This window comes from Genypterus blacodes, unplaced genomic scaffold (assembly GCF_046128005.1).
Source record: "Genypterus blacodes isolate CSIRO-AG114 ecotype Tasmania unplaced genomic scaffold, CSIRO-AGI_Gbla_v1 ptg000007l_1, whole genome shotgun sequence".
Classification (NCBI taxonomy): Eukaryota; Metazoa; Chordata; class Actinopteri; order Ophidiiformes; family Ophidiidae; genus Genypterus; species Genypterus blacodes.
The window spans coordinates 1,050,868-1,071,527 of NW_027466821.1; the positions used below are offsets into that span (position 1 = coordinate 1,050,868).

Consider the following 20,660-nt stretch of genomic DNA (forward strand, 5'->3'; position numbering starts at 1 on the left):
ATATTAAAGGCAGCACACAAGGTATGCAGAACACGTCTAACCTTGAAGCAGATTTGCTACAGCAGCAGAAGAACACACCAGGTGCCACTCCTGTCAGCTAAGGCAGGAAACCGAGGCTCCAATTCGCACAGGCTCACCAAAATTGGAAAAATGTTGCCTGGTCTGATTGGCGACATTCGCATGGTAGGGGCAAAATCTGGCATAAACAACATGGAAGCATGGATCCATCCTCCCTTGTATCAATGGTTCAGGCAGCTGGTGGTGGTGACATGGTGTGGGGGATATTTTCTTGGCACACTCTGAGCCCCTTTGTACCAATTGATCATCATTTAAGTGCCACAGCCTACCCGAGTATTGCTGCCGACCATGTGCATCCCTTCATGACCATAGTGTACCCATCTACTGGTGGCTACTTCCAGCAGGACAACGCGCCATGTCACAAAGATCAAATCATCTCAAATTGGTTTGTTGAACATGACAATGAGTTCACTGTACTCAAATGGCCTCAACAGTCACCAGATCTCAATCCAATAGCACCTTTGGGATGTGGTGGAACAGCGACTTGCAGCAACTACGTGATGCTATCATGTCAATACGGACCAAAATCTCTGAGGAATGTTTCCAGCACCTTGTTGAATTTATGCCACAAATAATTAAGGCAGTTGTAGGGGCAAATACCAGTTCTCAAGCATTAAATTGTGAGGCCTACCACACAGGTCAAAACCTTAGCCACATGGCCTCCATGTGGCCTGAAGATAAGCAGGATCCTTTGTCTCAGGACAGAACTACAAAACTACATCACCCACTGTACCTGGGGTCAACCCCTTTTCACATCTTATCAGTGGGGAGCTATAAAAGGTTTGATTTGTCCCCAAGACTTTCTCTCTGTGCTTCTGCTCGACTGCTGAAGACGTCAAGAGATCTCTCTCTCTCTGAACAAAGGCCCAAACTTTGTTTCAGTGAACACCTTTTTCCTCTCTCTAAACCCGTGGAGATCCCCCTTTGGTTGCTCGACCTGAATCCTGATTACACCTGAGGAAAGAAGCGTTTCCTCCTGTTTTCTTCCAATTCCCCGTCGACCAACTACCAGGCCTTCCCACTGGGACCAGGAAAATCGAGGACTTGCAGACTGGCCCTATGATCAACTCATCAGCACCTGAATCTGTTCAAACCCACGACCCAACTGGATCTTCAACACAACGGACTGCTCGACTACCTCTACGGTGAATTACCACACGGACGTAATTCCATCAAGTAAGGCTTAGACGTCTGGGCAGACAAAGAGTTAGGAAGTGATATTATGTGCATTAGATATAGGATACCATGTGTTCTTAACTAAGCTTAATATTACAAGTGTGTTCTTTAATTTTTCCTCGGTGTTAATCAACACCGATTGCGTGTGCGCCGTTCTCTCTCTCTCTCTTTCTCTCTCTCTCAATCCTTTGTTCTGGTAAACTGCTAATGTGCTACACCGCCGTGTGTCTGACTGTGATGTTGTGTATTGTAAGCCTTGCTTTGAGCCTCTCAGCCTGCCTCACAAGTTACCTGAATCAAGACTGTCTCTACCCCATCTTCTGCCGTGTCGAGGGGCGGAGCACACTCTCACACGCACGCACGCACGCACCAGCACACAGCCACATATAGGGAAGCTAGGAAGAAAGCCGCCATCTTGGGACCCCTCCCATTCACATGTGTTTAGCCCCCATTGCTACATAGCCTGTTTCTAAGCTAGATCCCGCCATCTTAGTTTGATCCAGATCCTACTAGTGGGCGTGTTATAACTCCGCCACTTCCTGTGCATCATTCCCTCCCACACGCACACACACACACTCGCACACACACACACACACACACACACTCCAGTTTTGTCTTCCTTGCATTCAAATCTGTTGTTGCCTGAACTTCTTGACATTGTTTATGTTTTCTGATTTGTTCTATTGATGGTAATGACCTTAGTTATTATTGTGAGTAAATAAATCTTTTCATATTTTCACAAGAAGTGTCTGAAATTGTTTGCTCTGAATGTCTGTATGATTATCAGCCTCTACGCGCGTCAAGTCTCACCCTTCTAGATTGATTTCGAGCGCAAAAATAATCTTTAAATTATTCCCGTTTTATTAATTTATTAATTAATCTGATAATTTTAATTGATAATTAAGACTTATGGTGAATCTTTAAGGTTAGGTCAATTATCTGCTATCTTGGTTCCCTGTGCCAACAAACAGGGTGGTGCCCCGAGGACTTTAATTTATTAAAGTTATTAATTATTTATTTTATTTTTATTTTATTTTATTTCATTTTTGATAGCAATCTTTGATAAAGCAATATCACCAACACAGTTCTGAAGGCAAAAGGGGGTCCAACCTGGTACTAGCAAGGTGTACCTAATTAAGTGGCCGGTGAGTGTATAATGCACATATTTTTACATATATCTTTGTTTAATTTCTCTACACTCATCATATTTAAGAATGAGACCTAATATCCCCCTGGGATCAATAAATTTTTTCTGATTCTGATATGATTGACACAGTTGACAGACACAATACTTCGTGAACACATTGGAGAACATCTCTAACGTGAAAAACAAGCCCCACTCCTTTCCAGAGACAAACCATTTGCATCGTGCAAAGAAGAAACACAAGCCACAATGCAAAGTGCCAGAGAATGTTTCTAGGTAATCTCCACAAAGGCACGTCAAAAATAACCTAATCTTAATACTTCATATATCTATAGATTTCTTATCTTCTTCACAGATCTACGTCAGACCATTGCCAGACCATTGACTGAAAACCTGAACACCAAACAGTTTCTTTATGGCAGACGGACCAGGACAGGGTTGTGTGAATGTGGGGTTGTGTGACTCCTTTCACTCTCTCTTTCTAAAACATCAACAACAACAAGTATAACTTGATTTATGTTTATGTTTTATTTATTTTTGACCAAATCCAGTTGCCCTGGAAATTGTCCCAGGCTATTTACCATTAACCAAGACCACAGGTATGAAAGGTAGCCCCTCCCCCTCCTGATATCTTGTGTGGCGTGTCTGAGATAAACTGTGCAAGGGTTGAAGCAACCAGTGCTTGGGAAGCCTTTCAAAAGCTCTGTGCTGAGGTTGACCGTACCAGCCGAGCAGCAGCTCCATCAATGACAATTACTTTTATCTACCTATGTTGAAACGCACTTATTGGAAGTCGCTTTGGATAAAAGCGTCTGCTAAATGATCGTTATGTGATGTAATTAGGCAAAAATGGACGTGGCCCCTCATTCAGAGAAAGCATGAGGATGATTATGCTGCTCCAGCTCTCCACTACATTATTCATCAGGAAGCACTTTGTAGTAAATGCCTCAAATTTGATCACATCTCGTCTGATGTGGTGAAATGCATTAACAACATCAGACAGTTTTGTGCATTTCTCGAGGAAATTCATGCAGAATATGCAGATGTTCTCTACTTCACAGAAGTGTCTTGAAGAGGTTTTTTTTAGTTGAGAGAGATGAAGGCATTCATGGATGGTAGGCTGGTGGTACCTGAGTTGGGTGACCTAAAGTGGATGGTCTCGCATTTTTGCTTGATATGATAAGATAAGAACTGAACATACTCAATTTAAAGCTGCAAGGTCCAGATCAGTAATCAGTCACTGGTCTGGCTTAGCCTGTAGATCTGTGAAGTTTTTTTGCTATTTGTTTTTAGTGAAGCAAACAATTTACATGACATTGCGCATACAATTATAGGATATTTTGGAGATCATTTTTTATACAAAAAGAGGGTGACGAGTGAGAGAGAGATAGAGAGAGAGAAGGAAGGTTCATCAGTGTGGCCCCTCATCACTTGATTTTCTCGAGTTTAAGAAAATACATTGTATCCTTCAGCCATTGCGAAATAGAGGGAGGTGTAGGGGATTTCCAATGCAGGAGCAGGCGGCGTCTAGCAAGCAAAGAGGTGAACATGACCATTTTCTTTTGTGAGGTGTTAAATTGGCGTGAGTCAGATGGGGTACCGAAGATGGCAATATGAGGGGAGGGTTGAACTTGCATTCCCAATATGGTGGACAATGTGTTGAAGTAACCGGAACAGTAATTGTGGAGTCTAGGCCAGAGAAAGAACATGTGGCTTAGGTTACAGTGAGGGTTCGAACATCTATGACATTTGTCCTCTATGTCTGTGTACATTTCGGCCAATCTGGATCTAGAAAAATGGACCCTGTGTACGACCTTGAACTCGATGAGAGCGAGAGGAGCATAGGACGAGACATTATGTAGATTGTGTATTACTTCGTCCCACCAGTCTATCTCAAGGTGGAGTTCAAGCTCAGTCTCCCAGGCAGCGACAGTTTTAGAATTAGATAGGTCCCGAGGCCCAGAATACGGCTATGAATCTCAGAGATGGTCCCAGTTAGTGGTGTCTTGAACGTTAGCAGGTCTTCCAACATGAGTTGAGGGGGAGGGGAAGGGAAGTTTTCGAAATTGCTGGAGGCAAAGTGTCTGATTTGGAAGTGCTTAAATAATTGCTTAGCAGGTAGTCTATAATGAGTTGACAGATTGGAGAAGCTGTTAAAACTGCCATCGGAGTACAGGTCAAGGAAACATTGTATGCCTTTGTGGTGCCATGCTGAGAAGGAAGAGTCCAAGAATGAGGGGGGAACATGTGGTTGTTGTGGACTGGACCCATGGGGGATGCGTTTACGAATTTAAAGTGATTCCTGATTGGTACCAAATCATTAGAGTATTAAGAACAACAGGGTTGTTGGTGAACTGAGAGTTCTTGGTTGGGAGAGTAAATTAGGGCAGTGGCGGAGGAGGAGGAGGAGGAGTACGATTGGGCTTCCAGCCTGCACCAGGGTAGTTTAGGGGAATTCACCCAGTAGCGTAATTTGTCGATATGGAATGCCCAGTAAAAGGATTGGAGGTTTGGTAGGGCGAGACCCCCACTGAACTTACATCTTTGTAATAGTGGTTGTTCGACACCATTGCAGATAACACCTTGAAAGAGAGTGAAAGACTGTAATGAGACTGCAATGATTCAATGGCCAGGGCAAAGAGGAGTGGTGATGAATTGTGTTTAGTTTAAAAAAAATCTTTTTGTTTAATATTTTATTGAAGAAAGCCTTTGACATGACAATGAGCTTATATCTCTTATTAGACATTTCGGAGATAGTTTCTGTCCACAGAGAAAAGAAAAACATGAAATGTGAAATATGAAAGAAACATTAATGAGACCTTTTGCCTTGGTTCTTCATATTCTCCAGCGAGTTTACAAGTGTCCACAAGTTGCAGCCTCCCCTCCAGCGCTGCACTCTCCCGCCACTGAGCAACCAACCATGCCTCCTCTGCTTATTAGAAACACATTCAGCGACTATTTCTTCCATGAGACGTGGTGAGTGCTTTGCTCTGTTCCCCTTTTCAGTGAAAAGAAAAACAGAGAAAATGATTTCACCTTCACCTCCAGCCCTGCAGCTTGACTTCCTTTTATCAAGTCATCCTGTTCCTGTTCACCTGTTACCTAAATGGTTGGACTCAGCGTCCAACTGAGTTCACTCAGCCCCCGACTGCACTGACTCGTCCCTGCCTTCAGGTCGACTGGCGTTCCGGGAACCCTGAGCCCAGGCCACCCCCCTGAGCCCTCAGACCAGGTCTCATGTCATCCGCCTGAGCCCCTCCTCCTTCCTGATTTCCAGCCACCGCAGACCATCCGCCTGATGGTTTTCTGACATCATAACAGGGGATTATTATGAGTATATTGTAATATTTTTAATTGTGTGGCAAAGTACCTATGTCATTCTGCCATCTACTTGCCATACATTTGCATGATTGCTGTCAATATCTGTACAATAGAATATAATTACAATCTGAACAGAAAATAAGATGCCATACCAATTCATGGACAAGGCTAATTTGTTACCAATTTCACCTCTGGGACAATGAAGTTGCTATTCTATTCTTTTATACGTTTCATTTAATTAATGTTGCATACATGTTATGATCAGAAATTATATGATTTACAGCTCCCTCAGCTGAGTCAGGTCTTGGGAATGTAGAAAAGTGTAAAGGATCTCTGCAGTGTGTCTGAATTATTACTTGACATATCTTGACTATTTCCCATGAGCCAAAGAGTCTTCTTTCAGTGTGTGTCCAAGTGTTTTCTGCCCCAGAGAGTTGCAGCACCTGCCAAAGATAATAGTCACTAATTAAATTGACTGTTTTAGGAGTTGGCTGAGGCTGTATAATTCTCTGCCGCAATTCAAATAAAGCAAATGTCTTATTTTTCTTTATAGACAGTGTGTGTGTGTAGTCTTTTATTTTTGCCAAATGTTTATATGGAAGATAGTATCTCAAGATATAACAATGAGCATGTAATTTTCAAACTTTTCGAACTAGCCTTTAATCTGGCAAAACCTGCAGATTTGCAAAGTAAAGAATGGTTGCCATTTGTGAGTGTCCTCTCATTGTGTATCTAATCGATCTAATAAAGTTTAAAGAAAAGCAGTGTGTCGTCCATTGCCATTGTGAGACAGAGAGAGGGTTGGGGGATTTAGTACAACAATTAATGTAGTCTTGGGAATATGGGGCCATAATATAATTTGACCAGAACCCTAACAAGGTGTAAGGTTACAGTTCTGAACCATATTGTTATTGTTAAACAGCTGGCCTTACATGCAGCCTAAGATTAAATGAGATAGGTAGAGCCTATGTAGAAACGACATTATTAAATTATAAAATAAAAATATAAATAAAAATAAAAATATAGGATTTTTTAAAGACAATAAATAATGACTTATCATGAAGATCATGGGCAGTGTCTGGAGCAATTAACATTTAGCAGTTGTGACAATAAAGCTGCCATTCCCCAAGAATGACTGAGTTTCCCGTGCCTTAAAGGTGAAGGGAAAATACTTTGGAATAAAATACAGAAGATGTAGACAGCTTTCTCCTCACGCCAAAATCTTCTATTGTTTGCAGTTTTGTTTGTGATTCACTTCCTGACATCTTTGGCAAGATACAAAATAAAGACTAAAATTACATGATGTGAACAGACAATATTTCAATGCAAAAAGTCAATTGGCTTATTGGCTGTTTATTGGTCTTTAGCACTTTTCAGTGGGTACAGAGTACAGACAGCAATACAAAATGTTTTCTACAATTACAGGGGTTGCTGTGTCAGTGAAACTAAACTCCATGACATCAGAAGGGTTCATTCCTGGTGGAACTGCAGATTGTGAACATTGTTTACAACATTGTAAACGGATTTACTTAATTGACACTGTGTCAATGTTACTTTGTAGAAAGGAACAAACATTCTCTGTAGGCATGTCCTTTTTCGATGAGCTTGCTGAATAATGATTGTCATGTGATGTACATCATATTATACTTTTCATTCCATCCATGGAATATCTTACTCATTTTAGTACAGTGGACATGTAAATGTACATTCCTCACTGTGTGATACCACCATTTTGCTTATTTTGCTTATAAAAAGAAAAGGAAGATAAAGTTAAGTGCTTTTGTTGAAATGCCAGTGTGGACACATGTTGCTCATTACAATAGTAGAAGTGTCTCACCCACATGAAGGACACTTTTGGACTATTGGGAGGAAACTTATACAAAGGGAAAACAACATACTGTATGTAAACCTCACACATGATTGAATCCCCACTTGTCCTCAACAAACAAACACCTAGCCGCTCCTTTGGCCACATTTGTAGGACAGGAGAACATCAATCATATTTTTTATAATAGGGGGTTGTGGATGGAGGTTGTGTGGCAAGTAGTGGGCTAGAGTCATGTCCCACGCGTCCACCAACTTAACGTTCATTCCTTTGAACACTGCTCTGAGTAACTTGTCACGCTGCATGGAGTACCAGTCACTGTTTGTCAGCGTCTCATAAAGTGTCAAAGCTTTAAGGTTTGCTGTTCTGAGGACGACCAGCGTGTCAGGAGCCCTCTTCAGCAGCCGCACAACTGCTTTGCGGATGCTCATGAGCCGCTGGATATAGATCTCCATGGGAAAAGTGCTGAAGTGAGACCAGATCCCGATGACCACAATGGTGTTGGCTCCCCCAAGCAGTCCGTCCAGTTCGTTGGCAATGTAACGCACCTCGCTGGTTTCGAGGGTGCCAAAACGGATAGGAGGGGCATGGCAGCGGAAGTCCACCATGATGTTATTTGTGATGTCCACAGACATAAATGGCCCAGTTTGCTTGTTGCTGTGCAGGTCAAATTCCTTAAGATCTAACACAGAGAAGATTTTTACTGACAGAACTGTATTTGCGAAGTTATGAGAGCCAATGTTAATGCCAATAGGGATGAGGACTAAAACAGTGAATATCTGAGTCACATGTGGGGATAAAAACAAAAACATTCCTGTGAATCATCCACCTGGTAGTGCTGCGTTGAGGTGTAAAAACCACTGCCTGATGGTGGAATCTCCAAACAGGTGGAGCACCTTGCCTCTTAGACATTGAGTGACATCAGAGGCCTTTTCGAACTGATGAACTCTAGTGCCATCTAGTGCACGCCACACTCCCTTGTAGTAATATCCAGGGGGCTTAGGATTCACAATGTTCTTCACCTCTGGTGTACCTGAGAGGAAGTTAAAATTAAACATCTGTAGTATGTACAACATATATTTCTATTATGTCACACTTTTGTTTCTTGATAGATAGATTCAGACTGAGATATGTAGGTATTCACTGAATGTACATCTTTGGAACTTGGTGTGGTTTGCACATCTGAGAGAAAAAATGGCAATGTTGGAGGTACAAGCATAATAAACTAAAAATGCATCTTGGGTCAACTAAGTTGATCGTTGACCTCGACCTCACCTAGATGAAGTCTTATATGGGACTGGTGATGTCACAGCTGTCATGAACTGTTTAATATAAAAAAAATCCAAAAGTACCACACCAGGTGAATGCTACACTCTCTGACAACTTCCTAACAATTTCTTCACATTTCTCCCAAAAGACTCCTGCCTGGAATCGACCACAGGCAAGAGAGGTGCCTGTAGACCGGAGATTTTCACAAGAAGAACGGATCAACATAGTATGTGTAGTTTGTGTCAGTGCTGAAAACTGCACTGCTATCTGTTACAGTCGTTTGTGGTTATTGCTCATATATAAGTATGTGAATTCAGGATAAAACAGCACATGGACAAATGTCTGGGTGACAAAGATACTGAAAACTATCATACTTTTTAAATGTATTTTCTTTAGTGAAGTTAAAAGAAAATACAAGTTTACTGAAGTTTACTTAAGTGAATTCAAAATTTATTTTGCTTTACCGTTCTCTTTTGGTAGCACGGTGACGCTGTCAGATCCAGAAGCACCTATGGAAACTTTCATGTTGACACCACTAAAGAAAAATGAATACAGAAATATCTCAAATTCCAGGAAGAGGAGCAGAAACATCTGAATAATTTAAAAGAAGTGGGAAAAGGGCAATTATTAAAAAGTATAATTAATGTTAAGATTGAAAATAAAGTACATTTTGAAAAACGTTCCTTTTCTCTGGAACCCACTTCCTGCAGTCAGTAAAGAGACAGGCTCCCTAGAAATGTTTTAAAATCCCACCTCATGACGCACCTCTTTTCAGTTTACTTTGGTAATTGCTAACTCACCAATGAACAAGAGGCACAGTCTACTTTTGACTGATTAGCCACTCCAGGTTCAGTTCCTTAGATAGACACCGTCCACTTGTTGAGTGATAGTAATTGTAGTGACTTAGTTACACCTCGTGACTGGACTGACCACTTGGCCTGTGGGCTCCACACTCTTGAGTGCGGGTACCACAGGGCAGCGATTTTACAGCTCCATGGCTCCTGAGCTGTCTCAATCATAGACAGCTTCTCTCCACAGCAGGGGTCTCCAACCTTTTTTCCTCTGAGAGCTAATCTGACAGAATAAAAGTGTCTGAGAGCTATAAGTTTTACATTATTAGTAACATTTATCCACATGGCTAATCCTCCACCCAAACCAGCTGAATTAGCGTCTTTTGTGTGAAAATTTACAAAATGTTGATATCCAACAGACATTTTGTATCAAAAACAGCTTAAATCCAGCAACATGAGATTTGTCTGTATACATTTTCTGTGTGTCAAGCTCAAACTAATAAATTCATATCCTATTAATCTCATAGAAAACAAAACAATGGGATTACTTATTTTACTATTCTACTTATATATTTCACATTTTCTGTCTGTCCACATATCACTGTCACAATGTCCTTTCACATTCCCTGTAATTCTGGGAATCCCCTATAGTTCCCATATCATCTGGCAGTAGCTCAGTCGGTAGGGCTTCCACTTGGGAACCAGAGGGTCGCCGGTTCGAGTCCCTGCCGAGGTACCCCTGAGCAAGGCAACCGAACACCCCAACTGCTCCCCCCTCTGTAATGGGTGGAAATGTAATGTAGATCGCTTTGGATAAAAGCGTCTGCTAAAGGACCGTAATGTAAACTGTTCGCATTCAATCTTTCCTGGTGTCAGTGAGATGACAAAGAGTGTGTGGTGTCGGCTGGAGTGAATCCACTTCAGTTCACCCCTATGGAGCTCCTTTACCTTCTCTGTTCGTAGCCTGTTATAGCAGACGGAAAGTCCTGTGAAATGTTGCTGTGGACTTTGGTAAAGTGGCACTCGACAGATGCGCTCACCAGACGCGCTCGCAACGCAAATGAGACACACACACACTTGTCATTCACATTTGTAAAAAAACATTTCAATCCCTGATGAAAATAATATATTTTTTGCCTATTATAGGGGCTATTTCCGCGGTCATTGTCAGATCCGGCGTGCGCTTGCTAGCCTACTATTATCGCCTAATGTCACGATGTCACTGATGTAACCAAACATGACAGCAGTGTCATTTGATACAGCATAAAAAATATTTTGTGACCGAAGGGGGAATTTGATGAGTTAGAAATGTAAGCAGGTTTACCAAGTGACGTTGTGTAGTCAAATTGATGTATTCTTTGAACTTTTCGCAAGCCACTTAGACACTCAGACAGTGGCGCTTGCCAGTGACGTGTTGGAGACTCCTGCGTCACAGGGTTCGGAGGAACGCTCTACCACCTGAACTTATAGTCCTACTTAAACTTAATAAAAATGTGTGGACAGCTTTCATATACGTATTTCACATTCAGGAATCTGCGCGAAACCGTGAAAAACTTCTGATCTAAAAAGGGGGGGGCAAGAAAGAAAAAGTTTGGAAACCACTGCCTTAATGCGTATGGATAATTTATTTTAGGCAGGAAATGCCGGAGGAAACTCCACAGAGAGCAGAAGGTTAGTGGAACCAAAGTAAACCTGGCAGGGCTTTGACATGTGTTTCTTCTTCTTACCTGCGAAAGAGCTTCTCCTCCTGTGCTGCAATGTTTTGCTTAAATCCTCCCCTGGCATGGTTGACCCTGTCATCGCAGCTGAGGCGGCTTGGCTTGAAGCAGAACCATGGATCCCCTGTGTGGAGGTCTGTGTAGTTGCACAGCTCCTTCTCAGTTGGCGGCAGGCAGATGTTGCAGATGGAGGTTTCAGAAACAGAGCCGGAGCGATAAAGGCTTTGGAAAGAAATCCGGTCTGGCTGTTCTCTGTTGAGCCTGCGCAGGACTGTGACAGCCTCACTGGGGTGAACCAGCGTCACCTGGAAGTAATTTTATTGAGTTTACGCAAGGATACTCACGTTTTTAGTCTTCTGCTATTCCAATTATGGACAGAGAAAAGGAAATCAACTGAAAACTAAATTTAGCTTTAGGTACAATAACAGCCGGAATACACTGTAACAGCGTCCAATCCTCAGCAATAGGCTTCATTCACATCTTGCATTAAAATGGAATATGTATTCACATAAAGTACATTATCCATATCTTGATGTGTGCACAATGTAATGTGATCCAAATGCAATTTACAAGTAAATGCATTACGTAAAGCTGAGACACATTTGTGAAATTAGATCCACCAGATCATCAAATGGTTTTGTGCCATCTAGTCTCTGTCCATCTTGGATTTGTTTACCTTACTTTACTTACCCCTGCCAATATGCTTTACCAATTGTAATTTCGTTGTGAATAGTTTGTCTGCCATACCGGTTGTGAAAATATGTCTGATCAATAAAGTAAAGATGCCTTCCAACTTCCCGATTGGAAATTCCAACTGGAACGCCCCCTGAAGTCAGATTTCCAATTCAAAAAGTCAAAAACCCCAAAACCCAAAATGGCTGCTCAGTGCATCAACAATGTGAAAGCTTTAGTTTATTATACTGTCTATAAGCACCTCTGTCTTGGGCCTGATTAAAGCGTCGTACACACAGTAATATCCCACTATTATCAGTGGACATGTTGCTGAGGTGTTTGAATGGACAAAATACTGCGTAATGCATTGTTAGCAACTCGTATTGCTAACAATGGCTAAAAATGACTAATCTGAAGGTTTTCCTGGAGGCGTCCTTATTGGTTTTCAGACTTATAAAGGAACACGGTCAATTCAGGTGTGACATCATTCCCAGCTCCGACTTCTGATTTTCAAGGTATAATTAATGCAGCAACAGCCAACACCTGTAGCCAACACTGACACACAAATGGTTAAAATACACAGATATACCTCAACCTGTGCAATTCCCTCCCACAGTAACGGGAAAACAGCAGAGTAGAAACCGTTGAGGTGGTCGACGACTTGCCCCGCCACTCCTGCATGAAGATCTGGGCTGTGCAGCCGGGCAACTAAAACATCTCCTCCAGAGTTCTTTGGATGTCCCTGAAAGTCACATACTTGGATCAGAGCCTCCAGGTGATCACCAACATGCCACTGTCCTCCTCCCGGCTTTGGAAGGATGGTGAAAGTGCTGTGGGCAGGGTCGCTGGTTTGCTCAATAGGAGTGGAAGAGTGTGGCGTTTCAGGCCAAACAATGGTGTCAAGCAGAAGGAGTTGCTCCTGTGCATCGTCAGGTGACAGATGCCTGTGCCTGCAGATGTTGTGCTGGTGCTCAGTGGAAGCTCCCTGGAGAACTTCAGTTGACTTGATGACATTCTGAAACAAGCAGGGTGTGGTGACGAAAACAGTTCCTACAAATAATTGTTGACTGATGGTTAAACTTAATGACTTTAAACTTTAAAGTATCCAGATAGTGCACTAACACGGCACAGCACCATTACAGTTATAGTATATATTTAACAATCCAAAAAGGAATATGAATTAACATTTAACAATAGGCAAAGGTGCTGACAAAGGCGCATACTGGTTGATGGAAAAATCAGGACGGCTATAGGATATGGAAGAACATCTTAAACCATCATGGGTGTAATTGCAGGATTTACAGCTCGTTATCAACTGCAACCTGCTTTGGACCTCATAAGGATAACTCCCTGTTTGCTGTCTGGTTCTCTTCGAGACCGTCTCACTGGACAGTTTTACCAAATTAGTTGCCTCCTCCACAACTGATCTCCACAGGTCAGCTGTGTTTCAGCTCCATGGCTGTTTCAGCAACAGACAGCCGCCTTCCCAGAGGGACGCCGGGGTGCTCCACCACCAGGACTCTGCTCTGCCACTTTGCCCCTCCCCATCCCATCTTCCATGGCTGACCCCACGCCACCAATTTTTTCACCCTGCCATTCTCCTCATCTCCAACTAACCCCCCACCGTCTGCTCTGCCAAGCTGCCCCCCCACAACATCCTCCACTACCTGCCTGAACCGCTGCCCTAGGAGAGAGACTCTCAAAACATAGGGTTACATTGTACTGTGCTTTACCTTTCTGGTCATCTCGCTCTGTCCCTGTCTCTCTCTCCCTCCTCCCTGTCTTGCATGATATCTCCCAATGCATGACTTTTGTGTGTTTTGCCCTGCATGTTTTTTGTACCTCTGCATAATCCCACTGGAAGTTCCTATTGCACACCCAGCCATTCCTGGAGAGGGAATCTGTCATGGAATTGCCTCTCCCGGGGATTTCTTCCTAATTTCCATAATGAGCGTCAAGTCCGTGGGTGGTAATGCCAGGTTGGAGGTAGTCAACATTTTTATAATGCAGAACAAGAACATTTACCTGCATATACTGATTTGTAAAAGGAATCATTCTGTTTCAAACTTACCTCCAGGCTGTAATATTTCAACATCATGAAGAGCAGGGCAAACGTAGCCAGGAAGATGCTAATGAAGATATGACTCCTTTTACAAGCGTTGGCCTTCATGGTTCATTCCTCTGTGTTGTAGTGGTGCAGTGACAAGTCACACAGACACTGTGAACAGGAAAAAGAGTAAACTCACAACTTCATCATCCACATCATCAAAAACATTGTCTAGTCTTTCTCTCTCTCTGTCTCTCTCTCTCTTTACATTATGTTACATTTCTTCGTTATTTTTCCACCTTCTATATTTATTAGGTACACCTGTTCAACCGCTCATTACGCAAATATCTAATCAGCTTATCACATGGTAGCAATCCAATGCATTTGGGCATGTTGACATTGTCAAGACGTGCTGAAGTTTAAACGGAGCATCAGAATGGGAAAGATAGGTGATTAAATTGACTTTGGCGAGTGTGGCGCGGCAAGTGTGGCGCGGTGAGTGCGCCGTGTGTACTATGTGCCGCGCCGGTGAGTGCGTGGGCAACGGCGGGTGCGCAGGCAACGCCAAGTGCGCAATACTGTGAGTGAAGGAAGGTCAAGTGGCCGGTGTGGCCACCGTTCTCTCTCTGGTGACATCATCATAAATACTGTCTAGTAGCCTCTCTCCCTCTCTCTCTCTCTCTCTCTCTCATATTGTTATATTTCTTGTTCTATTTGTTATTTTTCTATTTTCTATCATTTTGCGTATTCATCAAAATTAATGTGTTGCCGAGATTCAGTGACGTGCTGTGAGGTTCGTGGCTGGGGAGGCACTGGCTCTTTCAAAGTCAGATTTACAAATATATGAATTCAACAGAATAGCGTAAATTCAACTGGCTGCTTGCACATTGACTACTGGTTATGTTTCATATCCCATATCAACATTCTGTACACACACAGGTACATATTTGGGCAAAGAAAAAGGTTATATTTAAAGCAGCTCAGAGAGAGCACATTTGCTCTGCTGCACCCTCTGTGTGTTCTAAATTTGCCATCACAATTCCACAATTCATACTCATTCAATACAAATGAAAGAATATACAGTCCACAACAAAAAGATTCTTTTTTTCTTTTCTTGTTTAAGATAATTGATTGTATTTATTATTTAAAAAGGGCTGGTCTTTCATTTTTGTGGTGGATTGTACAGCAGTGAGTCTATGCATGTCTTACCTTTACTTGTTGATGAATTCCATTCGCCTATCCTTCTGGACAATTATCACTATGACTTTGGTGTAAAGTCCTATTTATCTTCTTTTAGTTCTAAAAGTCTCTCTGTCTCAATAGAGATTATTGCTAGGGATGAAAGTCGTGATGCAGTGCACTTGACTGTCTGTACTTGACTGTTTTGACTTGACTATTTGAACAGGAAAATACACAAATTCAGTGATATTGATTATAAAAATCATTGGAAAATTGCATACAATAATAACGTTTCTATCACAGCTCAGTGGACAAATATTTATTTATTTATTTATTTTTAATCACTTTTTCTCGTTTTTTACATTTCATGATGACACAGGGTAGGCACTGTTCGCACGTCGCTGCCAAGATTTCTTTACCTGTTTCAATCACTTCCTTTATTCCTACCTAAACATTTATTTGACTCTTTAGACCAGGGGTACTCAACTTCAGAGGCCAAGAGGGCCACATTTAAACCCCAACTGGTGCAAAGGGCCACAAATTATTATTAACATATATTTGTACCATTTTATTTGCTGTATTTACTACTGCTGTTTAATATGCTCTTGATATGATCTCTCTCACTTTGTTTGATATTTCTTTGCCTAAATTCATATGTACAATCATTGACACATTCTTGCCCTCTTCAATGTTTTCGTTCTCTTCTTTTTCTTCATACCTTTTTCTTTTCTTTTCTTCCCTTCAGTATGTATAAAATCATCTCAAAAACTGTCCCATAATGGAATGCTCATTGTGAAGGATTTTTCCATAAAAATATTCAGCATGAAAACTGAATTATACTAACCATATTTTATTTTAACATTTATTCTCCACAAAATCGTGACCACCATTATTACCACTTAGGTTAAATGAGATCCAGATTTAGATGGAGGTTTAATATTTCCTGTAAATGTTCACAGATTTGGGTGTATGCGATATAGAACACACAAAATAGTTGCAATCATCCAAGACACAACAGTATAGGTAGCGAGGTAGAATTTGCGCTGTTTTTCTGAACATTTGATCCGATTCGGAATTAAATTTTATGATCAAACACTTTACTCTGAACACTGGTTGATTCAAATAAATGTGTTTTTTTCATTTTTGGATTTACAAATTACAGGAGGAGTCTGCACACGTTTTAGTTTAAAAAGCAGTACTTTAAGCGTAGTTTTAAAGCAGCGAGCTTGCGTCTACTTTTGGACATTTACATTACAAGAAGAAGAAAGTACCTACCTTTGCCTTAACTCCTCTCAATACTTTGGAGCTCAATTTAAAGCTGCATGGTCCAGACTCCAGATGTTACTTTAGTTTTTGATAGTGTAAAAGCATTCCCTGTAAAACTGGGAATCCCAATCTTACACTGACTCCAGCTGTTTTCAGGCATGACGTAGACAGAGCTCCAAGTGAGCTACAAATGGATCTTATTTATTTGAAGTGTAACTCTGACCTCAAAGTGAAGTTTAGAGAAGCACCTGCAAATGGAAACAGGATTTGTCAGTTTCTGAGAGCTTCCACCCTCCTTTCCAGAGCTGTCCAAACAATTCAAACAGGTCATGTGCTCAAATAATCAACACTGACTGATGCTCTTATTGTCATAGTGTCAACTGCCCAAAACCTCAAAGCAAATGTTGCTAATCCATGTCATGAAAAAGCAAATGTTACACATCTATGTCAGTAAAAACATTGGCAGGTGTCCAGCTAGTGCTAGAGATCAACATCCTGGAAAGACTGGTGCTGGTATATGTTCTTAGTTGTATTTTTGTTAGGCTCTTTGCTTTTGTTAGTCTCTTATTTTGATCTTAATGTCCTTTATTGCTTTGCACTATTCACTTTGCTGCTGTAACAATGTGAATTTCCCTTTTGTGGGACGAATAAAGGATTATCTTACCTTATCTTACCTTATCTTATATATAGACTGAATATGTTACACTGAAGGTTTTTTTCTTCCGTTGTTCAAGTGCCCCCCTGCCGGCTAAGGTCCTGGCCTCTGGCCCTTTACCAATTTGACTTTGATACCCCTGCTTTATGATATATATAACTTTTGTGCATGGGTTATCCCTGCCTACAAAATAATAATAATAACTTAACGCAGTTTTTCTGAACATTCAATACAAAATTAGATTTCTACGATCAAACACTTTATTCAGAACACTGAAGTTGATTCAAACAAATGAGTGTGTTACATGAGTTCATACACGATTACATGTGAACTACTTATGTAAGTTTTTAGTTTAAAAGGCAGCACTTTAAGCGTAGTTTTAAAGCTGCAAGCCTGCACCTACATTTGGACTTCAGAAAGCATTGCATTGCATTAACTCCTTGAGCTACTTTTTTGTCCGGTCCTTCTGTCTGCTCTATACATCATGAGCTGGATGCCGTTTCTGCTTAAAACAACATGGCCTCTTAAGTCAAACAACGTGTCATCATTAGAAACAGGTACTACTTGTAAGTGAATGTAAAGATCTACAAAACAGTGAACTGGGAACTGGGCAAGCAGTGTGTTTGTGTATGTGTGGAGTCTTACTTAGTTCCATCATCTACACCTCTTATCTTCCTTGGAAACCATCTTCTTGACATATAATGTGTTTTTCTATGGGTCCCCCACTAGTAGACTATATGCTCCTTGTTATCACACTCTTTATGTTTTTATTGTCCATTTAGTCTTTATTGTGTCCATCCTCAGTTAAAATATTACTTTCTGAACTCACTTGTGCTATACATATCAGTGAAAATCAGTTCACAGACAAGTCAAAAACATCTAAATCCATCTTTTTGTCCCACCAGAGTCCTGGTGCTGGACCACAAAAACAAGAGAGTGTATTGTGCAGGACTTCAGAGCAGTGGAAGACATGTTTGTGGGCCCAGTTGTCAAACATCCAGTCTGAATGTCCTCTTGGCAATGCTGCTTTAGCAGTTAGTGCTCATTAATTATTGTAACCACTCATTATGTAAACTCTTGCTACTGCATTTTCACGTATACAAGTCAGAGCCATGGTGAGTTTTCAGCACTGTATATTAGTCCTCATTTGGTTCCATTATATTGTTCTCAGAGTTGTTTTTAGTTGCTATTGAGCAAAACTTGATGATGATCAGTAGACATTTTATAAAATTTACTTTGTTTTAAGTGCCTCCAAATCAGACACTTTGCCTCTGATAGTTTCCAGGACTTCCCTTCCCCCCCCCCCCCCCCCCCCCCAACTTGTTTGGAGGGTCTGCTTGCGTTTGGGACACCACTGGGAGGGACTATCTCTGGGATCTGCTGCTGCATCTTGGACCTAGGGGGCGAATCTAATTGTAAAATAAGGGCCGCCTGGGAGGGTGAGCTTGAACTCCAACAAGACACAGACTGGTGGGACAAAGTCATACGCAATCTACACACTGTCTTGTCTTGTGCTCATTTCGCTCTCATCCAGTTTAAGGTGGTACACAGGGTCCACTTCTCCAAATCAAGATGGAAATTGATTGAAAGATGGAAATTCCTCACCCCATCCCTCTATTTCACAATAACAGAGGGACATGAGGTTTTTTCTTAAACTGATAAGTTCTCTCACCAATGGAAACTAGGGGGAGGGGAGGCAGTAGTCCAGTGCGTAGAGCTTCCGCTTGGGAACCGGAGGGTTGCCGGTTCGAGTCCCTGCCGAGGTGCCCCTGAGCAAGGCACCGAACCCTCAATTGCTCCCCCCTCTGCGAAGGGTGGTAATGTAATGTAAGTCGCTTTGGATAAAAGCGTCTGCCAAATGATCGTAATGTAATGAAACTGCTTTTATCCTACTTTACAGATCTACAGGCTATGCCAGACCAATGACTGGAAACTTGATCACCAAATAGTTTCCTTATTGTAGGTTGGCCAGGATGGGGGGGTGTGATTGTGGGGTTGTGTGACTGTTGGGGTCTTCCCTTTTTGTCTTTCTCCTCTCCCCCTCCTCGTGTCTCTCCTTTTTTTCTCTGTTCTCCCACCGCAAGCCTATGATGCGATCCATAGCACTGTTATATGATGTGGCTTTCTGCTGTTGCCCTGTTTGTCACCCTACTGTCCTAATTAACTTGAACATTACGTATGCTGGTTCACTTGAGGGTTTTCAGTTCTCCTTTCTGCCTCTCTCTGCCTGCCTCTCTTTCCTTGTTTATGTTATTTTAAAATGTAAAATAACAATACAAATAATCTGTTTATACTAATGTGCTACACACACTCAACAACAAATGCTTCAATCTTCAAAAAATATATATTTAAAAAGATATATAAACATCGAACAAAAAGTTCAGAAATTTGTGTTTGGTAGATTATTTCTCTGTTGTAACAATGCTTCTTGGCAATACATTTTATGTATGGTAATGCAAGGTAAGTCGCCATGGTTCCATTGTCTTGTCATTTCAAAATACCTTTGACGGCTGTGGTTGGTTGCTCTCACTCTGTTTGATATTTCTTTGCCTTAATTCATATGTACATTCATTGACACATTCTTGCCCTCTTCAATGTTTTCGTTCTCTTCTTTTTCTTCATCCCTTTTTCTTTTCTTTTCTTCCCTTCAGTATGTATAAAATCATCTCAAAAACTGTCCCATAATGGAATGCTCATTGTGAAGGATTTTTCCATAAAAATATTCAGCATGAAAACTGAATTATACTAACCATATTTTATTTTAACATTTATTCTCCACAAAATCGTGACCACCATTATTACCACTTAGGTTAAATGAGATCCAGATTTAGATGGAGGTTTAATATTTCCTGTAAATGTTCACAGATTTGGGTGTATGCGATATAGAACACACAAAATAGTTGCAATCATCCAAGACACAACAGTATAGGTAGCGAGGTAGAATTTGCGCTGTTTTTCTGAACATTTGATCCGATTCGGAATTAAATTTTATGATCAAACACTTTACTCTGAACACTGGTTGATTCAAATAAATGTGTTTTTTTCATTTTTGGATTTACAAATTACAGGAGGAGTCTGCACACGTTTTAGTTTAAAAAGCAGTACTTTAAGCGTAGTTTTAAAGCAGCGAGCTTGCGTCTACTTTTGGACATTTACATTACAAGAAGAAGAAAGTACGTACCTTTGCCTGACTCCTCTCAATACTTTGGAGCTCAATTTAAAGCTGCATGGTCCAGACTCCAGATGTTACTTTAGTTTTTGATAGTATAAAAGCATTCCCTGTAAAACTGGGAATCCCAATCTTACACTGACTCCAGCTGTTTTCAGGCGTGACGTGGACAGAGCTCCAAGTGAGCTACAAATGGATCTTATTTATTTGAAGTGTAACTCTGACCTCAAAGTGAAGTTTAGAGAAGCACCTGCAAATGGAGACAGGATTTGTCAGTTTCTGAGAGCTTCCACCCTCCTTTCCAGAGTTGTCCAAACAATTCAAACGGGTCATGTGCTCAAATAATCAAC

At 41.3% G+C, this 20,660-nt stretch overlaps 2 protein-coding genes across 3 annotated transcripts in view; both read right to left on the minus strand.

Annotated features, from left to right (window-relative positions):
• The window catches only part of LOC143001291 (NXPE family member 3-like), a 59,424-nt gene extending 55,222 nt beyond the window's left edge, over window positions 1–4,202 (minus strand). The window contains exon 1 of the mRNA XM_076150816.1: window positions 3,600–4,202. The gene's annotated coding sequence lies outside the window, so the exon portion shown is untranslated. The remainder of the gene's footprint in view (window positions 1–3,599) is intronic.
• A 3,457-nt stretch (window positions 4,203–7,659) lies between these two features.
• On the minus strand, window positions 7,660–20,453 carry LOC143001302 (NXPE family member 3-like). Of its 2 annotated transcripts, none has more exons than XM_076150829.1 (7): window positions 20,323–20,453; window positions 14,066–14,212; window positions 12,584–13,009; window positions 11,332–11,627; window positions 9,278–9,348; window positions 8,374–8,577; window positions 7,660–8,226 (listed from the first exon to the last, which is right to left on the minus strand). In XM_076150829.1, exons 2-7 carry the CDS (start codon window positions 14,162–14,164, stop codon window positions 7,673–7,675), a joined length of 1,650 nt encoding a protein of 549 aa, XP_076006944.1. In that variant the 5' UTR covers window positions 14,165–14,212; window positions 20,323–20,453; the 3' UTR covers window positions 7,660–7,672. The 2 variants fall into 2 exon arrangements, with proteins under 2 accessions (XP_076006944.1, XP_076006953.1); XM_076150838.1 differs by lacking the exon at window positions 20,323–20,453 and adding an exon at window positions 16,496–16,647.
• Window positions 20,454–20,660: the final 207 nt, after the last annotated feature.